We start from the raw sequence: 9,825 nt of genomic DNA on the forward strand, positions 1-9,825 counted from the left end.
CAGGTTGCTTGTGCACATGTTTGCTTTGCCGGAAAAATTTCCCTTTCCCACTCTTTTCTTGACCAACTTTATTTGCATGTCTCATCAAAGACTTCCTTGACCTCTCAAAATAGGCCAGGCTCTCCTGGTTCACATTCTCACAGCATCCCGAACAGTTCTCTTAGAACACAATTGCATGTAAATAGCTGTTAGGACCCCATTTAAACAGTTACTTAAGCGTATCTCAGATAATGGCTAAAGCCCTCAGTGGTCCATCACAGTGTGATGTTCCATTCAAGGAAACAGTCCTACATCAAAGGGATAATTTAAAATAATTAAAATCTTTACTCAGTCTTAAAAGGGGAGTGGAATGGAAAGGGTGAATACATTCTTTTTTTTGGGGGGGGGATACAATAAAAAAGGACATTTTATTTATTGCAAAGCAGCTCAATTGTGATATTGTGATAAAGCACAGCAGCAAAGACAGCTGAATACATTCGTAATGTCCAGTAAATTGCACTAAAAGAATTTCCCCTTCCTTTCTGCCCCTCAGTTAATGCTGCTGCTCTTCAAAGAATATTAGGCAGCTGGGCCAGAATTTGCTTAGCAGCTGTGGGAGGAAAAGAGGTAGTGAATACACACATCAGTACTTCTCTGCCCCTGCAAGTCTAACGTCTGTCTCCCTGATGGGACCGTCATCTTCTGCAGGGAGGGGCCGTGTCTGTCTCCAACACCGGGGTGTCCCCAGCAGCCAGCCTGGTGTGGCGTGCAAAGCAGTGGCTCGGCGAATATTTGGAGGGAATCCGTGTTGAGCCCCTGGCAGTAACGGGTTGCCACTTCTCTTCCCACAGTGAGAACTACCTGGTGCGATGGGGCAGCAAGGGCTTCCCGAAGGAGGTGGAGATGCTCAACAACCTGAAGGTGGTCTTCACGGTGGGTGTGCACTGTTTCTCGTTACGTGTTCCACACGCCCAGGGACACGATCTTGGGAATGAGGCTGAGTTGGCCTGGAGGGAGTGCGGCCTCGGTGCAGAGCCGTGTTCCATGCTTTCTGCAGAGCTTCGGAGCTGGGGAAGGGCACTGTGTGCCCCATGGAAGCTGTGGGGAAGGTGGATCCTCCCCCTCTCCCTCTCTCGTCCTCCCTCCCAGAGAACACATGCAGAGTGCTAGGTACCATCTGGATGAACTGGGTACAGCAGCTGTGCTGGCTTTCTGGTTCATTCATGGTTAACCTGAGTTCCTTTCTTTGCTTCCGAACTAAAAACCTTTCTCAAATATATCGAGGAAAAGATAAAGACCTTCCTAGATCATTAACTGGCTTCGTAATCTGGATATTCTGAACATAATGAAGTCATGTATGACTGAAGATGTTACCGGCCATCCTTTTAAAACCCAGTGCTCATGGGGCGAGACATATGTAGAAATGCTGAAATCAGTTGCCATTTGGACGATCTGTTTCTGAAAGTGAACAGGCTGTTTGGCTTTGGAAAGGAGAACCAGTGGGAAGGAGGAGATAAGGGCTATTTCCAGCAGAGTCCCCTCCCTTGTCCTGTTTCCATGAGGTTGTGTCAAGGGTGTGATCTTAAAACACCTAAGGATATCGGTGTTGTCTGAAAGCTCCTTTGAGGCAAAGAACATTTACGACATTTTTCACTATGTTGCCTGTGTTAGCAAGGGAAGTTATAGAGGAGAAGCCAGGGAGGGATTTGGGCGCTGGCCATCCTGATGGGTTTGATCCAGGAATATCGAACATGCTGGATTAACCTACCTGGCTCTACAATAATTTTCCAGTTCCAACCCATTAAACATGATGTCTTATGTTATGTCACTATGAGACAGGAGTGCAGCTGATTTATTTTGTTTGTTGTTTCCTAAAAAAACAAATGGGCCAAAGGAATAAGATCATAGGTCCTAATTGCTTAGACAAAGTTATAAAAATGTGCCTCAGTCCTGTTTATCTATTATTAGTTCAAAGGAGGAGCCAATTTATTTTCTTGATAAATAGGAGAGTCCCGTGGGGCTTCCTGATTAAACCAGGAGACAGATGTTTCATGAGAGGGAGAGGGACAGGGAATCAATCAGTGGTTCATTTCTCAGAGAACCAACTCATGATGTAAACACTCAGAAAAGGGCATCGGTAAATTTGTGTCGCTCAGTATTAGAGCGAATGGGATCCTGCCTTTGTGGAATTCTGCCTGTACTACCAACTCTTCCTCCCACAGCAAATGAACTTGAGAACGTTGGTTGACTGGTTCAAAAGGTTGACATCTCCCTCTCTTGAGATGATGGGAGTCTTCATTTTGGGGCAAGCAAGGTCATGGTGCTCTAGCTTCTTTCTTTTTTAATCTTTACCCAAGGATATGTTTTTCATTGATTTTTTTTTTTAGAGAGAGTGTGGAGGAGAGGGAATAGAGGGAGAGAGAGAAAGAGAGAAACATCGATGTGAGAGAGACATATTAATTGGTTGCCTCTTGCAGGCACTCCTACTGGAGTTGGGTCTCAAGCCTGCAACCAAGGTACATGCCCTTGACCGGAAATCAAACCCGAAACCCTTGGGCCCTCAGGCTGATGCCCTAACTACCAGCCAGGGCTTTAGCTTCTCATTGATTCAATGGCTATTTAGTGAGTATCTGCTGTGTGTAAGGACTGTGCTAGTTGCTGGGGACCCAGCCCTGAATAAGCTTATAGGCCCCTGCTCTCGTGATGTGATGGGAATAATTCAGAAAATAAGTAAGTAAACAAGCAAGCAAGCACGCAAACAAACAAGAGAAATGTCAGAAGCAATCTATGCAATGGAGATAATTCAAACAGGGTGACGTGATGGTGTTTGACCGGGAGTTACTTTCAGTTGGGCATCTAGGTGATGTTTAAGTTAGAGATGAGATAAGACTTGGCAGGCATGTGTCTCACTGGCCTTATTTATCTTGTCCTGGATGTTAGCTCTTTCTAGTTTCCTCTTTGGGGGCAGAGCTTGAGGAGCTGGCACGTGGGTTGGGCCGATGGTGGAATTCCCCTCTGTCTGCTTTACAAGCATTTGCCTCCCTGCCCTCACCCTTTGGCCTCTTAGAAGGAGAAACTGAACCAATAAGACATGTAGGTATAGACCATGAGGTTCCCTAAGACCTTGCCCAGTTTTGGGGTCACTGCCAACATGTGGGAAATAAGACTGAACAATAATTATTAAATCAGGTGACATGGTTTTAAGTTTCATTGCCCTGCTTCAGCTTCCCCGACACATCTGAGTTTTTCAGGCCAAAGTAAAATGATGGGGAGACACCACAGATTGTAACAGTTCTGAGTGAGGGTTGCCCGCTTGTTTACACGCCCTTAGAGAATAACCTGTGCTCAGGCCTTTTGCTGTGCTTGCATAGCATATCAAGATGGTCTAGTGCCAAGGGTCTCTGATGAGACAGCTCTTAGAAATCTGGGGCCTTCCTTCGTTTGAGTGAAGGGAAGAGGGGGTGGAATGGAGGCTTATCTAGGAACCTTATAGGTTTATCTAGTGCAGTGGTTCTCAACCTTCTGGCCCTTTAAATACAGTTCCTCATGTTGTGACCCAACCATAAAATTATTTTTGTTGCTACTTCATAACTGTGATATTGCTACTGTTATGAATCATACTGTAAATATCTGATATTCAGGATGGTCTTAGGTGACCCCTGCAAAAGGGTTGTTTGACCGCCAAAGGGGTCGTGACCCACAGATTGAGAACCGCTGATCTAGTGCATTAGTTGCCAGAGCTGCCATTACAAAGGACAGACAGGATGGCTTAAATAACAGAAACTTATTTTCTCAGTTCTGGAGGCTGGAAGTCCAAGATCAAGATGTCTGCAGGGTTGATTCCTGCGGAGGCCTCTCTCCTTGCTTGCAGATGGCCATCTTTACTCCCTGTGTCCTAATCTCCTCTTCTTACAAGGACATACTGGATTAGGGCCCACCCTAATAACCTCAGATTAGCGTAATCACCTCTTTTTTTTTAAGGACTGATTTTTAAAATTAAATTTATTGGGGTGAATTAATCATCTGTTTCCAAACACAGTCATGTTCTGGGTATTGTGGGCTTAGGACTCCAACATATGAAATGGGGGCGGGGGTAATAATTTAGCCCTAACATCTAGGAAGAAACCATTCAGGTGCCGGGGCCTCTGTAGCTCTGAAAGACACCAATTCAAAGCTTTGAAAAATCACAGTGGAAGAAGAGAAGTAATTAGGAATGAAGGTCATTATAAATGAAGCAAGACTTGAGCCTTTGAGGATAGAAAGGCTTTGGCTCTATAGAGGAATAAGCTGTAAGCATTTGAGGCGGTGGTGCAGATGGGGGGCTTAGGAAGAAAGATCCAGGGTTGAAAGCCAGCATTGTGTGTTTGTGGAGCAATAAAGAAATCTTTGTAACAAAAATAGAGCACTTACCTGCAGAGAATAGTGGGGAATCGGTTGGATAGGCCGGCTGGAAACATATTATGTCCAGGACTTTTCAGTGTCAGCCAGGGAAGATTAGCACTAATAGGGTAGGACCTAGGGAGCTGTTAACAGTGTTGAGGGGAGAGAAATGAAATAATAAATGTGGCTTCTAAATCTGGGCTTGTAGGGAATTTCAGGGTGGACTGGAGAAAGGGGTCAGGCAGGCCAGGGAAGAGGCTGTCCAACCATCTGTACGTGAGATAATTGGGATCTCAACCTCAGTCGCCTATGGGGCAAGGCAGGGAATGCAAATGAGTGTAGGGTCATCCTCAGGCTGAAAGCCTCCTCCTTCCCTCTTTCTCTCCCTCCCTGCCCAGCCTGGAGGCTTTGGGGAATGAGAAAGCAGATGTCCATGCCTCCAGCTGGTGCAAGGACAGCCCCTGTATAGGTCAGCTTTCTGCGAAGAAACTGAACCAATAGGACATATGTGGGCAGATAGATGCATTTTAAGGATTTGGCTCACCCCATTATGGGGGCTGGCAAATTTGAAATCTGCAAGTCTGGCCAGCCGGCTGGAAACTCAGGCAGGATTTCTACTTCTCTGGGAAACCTCAGTTTTTGTTCTTAAGGGCTTCAACTGATTAGATGAGACCCAAGTACATTATGGAAGGTAATCTTTGTTACCTAAAATCAACTGTTGGTAGCAGCTAAAGAAACATACAAAATGCCATCATAGTCAATGTCTACACTAGTGTTTGACCTGGCAACTAGGCACCATAGCCTAGCCAAGTGGATGCATTTACATTAACCATCATGGCCTCCAAGCAGAGAGGAATGGACCACGTTGGGGCCATATCATGTTCCCAGAGACTCTGTACCCTCCCTTATTTTCCTCCTACACCAGCCACAGTGAGAGGCTGGAGATAGCTGCTTTGCCCGAGCCCTGGCTCCGATGTGAGTTGGCAGGCTATATCTAGTACGTATGCCTGCATGTGGCTTAGCTTGGAGGACAAGCAGCTATTTTCTAGTTAGGCCTTGCCCAGGGTTCTCTGCTCTGATGCCAACAACATCCCTTGATGTTCCTTCTCCAGCTGACTCCAGTTGGAAGGGGGTCCCAGGATCACTGGAGCTTTTAGTTTTGAGTCCATCAGTCAGATGCTGAGGTGGTCCAGGTTAGGTTTCCTCTTGCATGCCAGTCTGATGGTGAGAAGATGTATTGTGGAAGTTAGGCTTATGGACTTTGAAGCCAGAGTGACTGGACAGTGTCTCCAAGGACTGCGGGCATGACCTTGGGGAAGCTCCTTATCTTCTTTGTGTCTCTGTTTCCCCATCTATAAAATTGAAGTACAATAATAGCATCTACTTCCGAAAATTGTCAAGGATCAGTTAAGAGGATGACATGCGACATTTAGCACGTGCATGCGACACTGGTGTGGGTGATTTGGTCCCCTTCTTCTGGACACCGAGTGCACGTCCCTGTCCCCCTTGAAGGTGGCGTGCTCACACACCTTGCTTTCGCCAGTGAAATGAAGGCTGAAGTGGTGTGTATCTGTCCTGGTGGAAGCTTTAAGTGCCAGTACGTGACTTGCCATGTCTCCTTCCCTCTGCTGAGGGGTGGGAGCACCTTTGTGATGAGGTCATCCATCAGCCAGGGGCCCAGAGTGAAGAAGTGAGCGGAGTGGAGACCCACCCATCTGCAGTGGACCTATTGCTGGAGCCAGAAGGAAACTTCTGTTGTGTTATAAGCTCTGAGATATTGAGGTTGTTTAGTGTCATGACAACCCAACCCTGAGTAATATATACATTAGGTGTCAGGAAATGGGAACTTAGGGTTTCCCCCTCTTCTTTTTGCCTTTTTCTTGAGAGGTGCTTAGCAATGATGAAATGGATAGAGTCATTTGTAGCAAATGCTGTTTTGGGGGGCCACCAGCTAGCATACAGGGAATCCTGTCTGTATAACCGATATTATACCTCTAGATTTCTCTTTCTGTCAGATTGAGGTGGACTGGGCACCTGAGTTCTGTCACCCAGTTTCCTTCCCAACACTCACCTTTCTCATCTGTGAAATGGGTGTGCTAGCTTGGTTTTCTGCCTTTAGCAGCACCAGTTGTATGATTATTCCATGAATACTAAGTGCTAAACTCGTCCTCAAGGACTTACTGTTACTTGGTTTCTCTTTCTACTTTTTCCCATTCAGCCCATGATGTATAATTGTTCTCATTTCCTGCCCCACAGGATCTTGGAAACAAAGACCTCAACAGGGATAAAATTTACTTGATTTGTCAAATAGTCCGAGTTGGGAAGATGGATCTGAAGGACACTAATACGAAGAAGTGCACACAGGGACTGAGGAGGCCCTTTGGGGTGGCAGGTAATGACACACGACACGCCATTAACTCTCACTGAAGCGCACATTGTATGTGGCTGTGTTTTAGGGGGATTCTCTTCCCTCTCCTCCTTGACCTCTCCCCACCCCACCCGAAAAAAATGTTATGCCAGACAGCCCCTCATACTTATATTTCTGGTGGCTAAATAAAAAGTATTAGTGACTAAGTCCAGGTTTACGATGAAGGCAATGATAATGGGATCCTCGTGTCTGGAGCAAGGCGCAGTCTGAGCAGTGGGCGCCTGGGCTCCCCAGCAAAGAGAAAAAGGAAGAACACCATGGGTGGGATCTAATGATAAAGAGCAAATTATTGGAAAAAAACAACTCAGGATGGGAAATGCAGTTACACGGAGTGAACACCCACCACCTGTGTGATTGCAGGTGGGAGTGGATGATTGGAGAGTCCATGTGACCCCAGAGGCTGCCAAGAACAAGGTCCCTTTCCCACCATCCCCAGCCTTTGCTCGCTCGGGTCCCAGACTTCAGTATTCTTGTCCCACTTGTGTGGTTTTTGTTATATTTGACTATCACTTGTACTATTATTTACCTAACGTATTTTCTTTTAATTAGCCCACTTTATTATAACTAAAGCATATTTTTTTTCTTAAAAGGCAATTTAAATACCTGTGGAAACAGTAATTGGATATGCTATTTCTTTTGATTAGAATATAAATTTCTAATTATGTACCATTTATAATCTCTGTGTACCACATTAAACCCAGGTTTTCTGGTTCCTCACTTCCAAATTCTCTGATCTTCAGTAATCACAAACCAGCTGGCTCTCAACTTGTCCCCTACACTGCTTGCAGAGTGGTGGAGTGGAACAAGTTAGCTTATTCTAAGCTGTTTTTTGTTTTTTTTTTTTTTAACCTGGCAGTGTTGCTAGCTAACTCGTTGATTTTGGGCAAGCATTTTCCCCTTAGTTTCATCATCTGAAAAATGAGAGACGTGGATCTGGTTGGTGCATGATCTGCTTTAAAATGCTCTGATTTTATGTGACATCACAGTGTTCCTGCTAAGGCATGAGGGACCTTCCACCTCACCTCAAAATGTGCCTTTGCTCTCTGCTGTGGCCTGACCGCTCTTTCAGTTTCAGGTGACAATATTCTGGTGTAACTGAAAGGTTCAGAGATAGATTGCTTCAGGCATAGCTGGATCCAGGAACTCAAATGAACTGACATCTCTCTATCTCTTGGCTCCCATGTCTTCTTATTCCGAAGATGGCTTTCCAATTAGTTTCCAAAATGTTGGCTAGTGTTCCAAGCTTGCATCCTACCAGCTTAGCAATCCAGGGGCAAGAGGCACCTCTTCCCTATTAGTTTCAGCAGAAATCCCAGGAGCTTAAACACAGTAATGTGGTCATCCCCAGAGTATCTACCCTGACCAGGGGTGTGTGGTCCTCTGATCGCCCAGGTCATATGAACAACTCTGGAGCCAGAGGGAGATTGCTCCACCCAAACCCTGCTCACGGAGAATCGACCATGGGGGTATATTAATCGGAGAGAGTAAATGTTGGCCAGGTTCAAATAACACTTCCCCGCCTTTTCTCGGCTCCTTAACTCACCTCTTGAGCTAGATTTAGTCACTGATTAATTATTACTCAAGAAATTTTAGGGGTTCCCTACCCAGGGCTTGCTGTGTTGGGGGTATGTCATGTTACATGACACTGTGATGTCACATAAAATCAGAGCATTTTAAAGCAGATCATGCACCAACCAGATCCACGTCTCTCTCTTTCGCTCTACCTGACCAGCTTTTTTTAGTGCCTTCTCTCACCCCCATCACTTCTATAGCCCTGCTCCAATGCCGGAGCTCTTCACCTTGGTTTTGTAGACATTTAGTGACTGAGTTAAGAAATTTCTGAAGATCCAGGACCCCTCTGAAATCACAGGGTTCAGAGCTCCGACAGTTATGTGTCTGTTCTATGAGCATGTTGATGAAAAGAGGGTGAATAGATCTCATTTGATTCTCAGATCCCATAGCAAGTCACCACTCTCAGGTTTTGTAGGCACAGTAGACATGCAATACACACATGTCAAATCCAAAACCAAGTGCTTCATTCCACAGTCACTACCCTGACCCTTTCTTCTTGGCTCTGCTAACCCACATTCTCCCGGATGGTTCCCTGGCTTGCTGATGCCCAGCCCCCTTTGCCCAGAGGTTGGCCAGGTGCTACATGTTATGAGCATGTCTGTGTATTGTCCGATGCTGGCTTGCCCTCTTAGACTTTCCTGCCCCAGCCTTCTGCCCTACAGTCTCATCCCATTGTCATCCCTTCCTGGGTGCAGGAGGACTTACACTGTTCATTTCCTTTCTTTTTCTAGTTATGGATATAACAGACATCGTCAAGGGGAAAGCAGAGAGTGACGAAGAAAAGCAGCACTTCATTCCTTTCCACCCGTGAGAGATTTCCCATTTATCTCCATTCTCTTAAGCCACACCCTTTCGCGTCAGGGACTGCATGAGGGCCTCCTGTGAGTGTCTGTGCTCTTTTCCTTTGCAGGGTGACAGCAGAGAATGACTTCCTGCACAGTCTGTTGGGCAAAGTCACCACCTTCAAGGGAGACAGTGGAGGGCAAGGTACAGTGCCAATTCACCAAGTGGACTGGGCCTGGCTCTGGCTTGGGAGCCTCTGATTCTTCAACAAACAGGTCAAAATTCTGAGCCTTGGGAGAGACAGCCTTCCTTCCAGACAGACCATTGCGAAGAATGGGGGTGTGTGACCCACAGAGATGGAAACCACATCTCCTGAAGCTGGGAGGCATGTCCTAGTGCCCAAAGGAAGAGAGGGACTCCTATGCCCTGGCTACCTCCCATATGTCAGGCACTTGAACATGTTTCCTTATTTTATCTAGTCCTTCCCACAGTTCTGTGAGGTAGATGGTATCATGCCCTTTATGAAGGCTGGGATTAGAGAGGCGGGGCCCTTTGACAGGCATTGATGTTGCTAGAAGTAACCGGTGGGATTCAGACCTAGAGATGCCTGGTTGCTGATGTCTGCTTCCAGATGTTTGCTTCCAGTGTTCTCCTTCAGAAGGAGACCGAGGGAGAGCTGCTGG

The 9,825-nt window shown here is 46.2% G+C and overlaps 1 protein-coding gene across 2 annotated transcripts in view; it reads left to right on the plus strand.

The window, feature by feature from the left end:
• DOCK2 (dedicator of cytokinesis 2) overlaps positions 1–9,825 on the plus strand; it is a 365,121-nt gene that overhangs the window by 42,541 nt on the left and 312,755 nt on the right. For both annotated transcript variants that reach the window (XM_015565082.1, XM_006765379.2), the window contains exons 9-12: positions 831–912; positions 6,616–6,751; positions 9,091–9,166; positions 9,270–9,346. In XM_015565082.1, the coding sequence (XP_015420568.1) occupies positions 831–912; positions 6,616–6,751; positions 9,091–9,166; positions 9,270–9,346 (371 nt within the window). The remainder of the gene's footprint in view (positions 1–830; positions 913–6,615; positions 6,752–9,090; positions 9,167–9,269; positions 9,347–9,825) is intronic.

Source organism: Myotis davidii, unplaced genomic scaffold (genome assembly GCF_000327345.1).
Source record: "Myotis davidii unplaced genomic scaffold, ASM32734v1 scaffold399, whole genome shotgun sequence".
NCBI classification, from domain to species: domain Eukaryota; kingdom Metazoa; phylum Chordata; class Mammalia; order Chiroptera; family Vespertilionidae; genus Myotis; species Myotis davidii.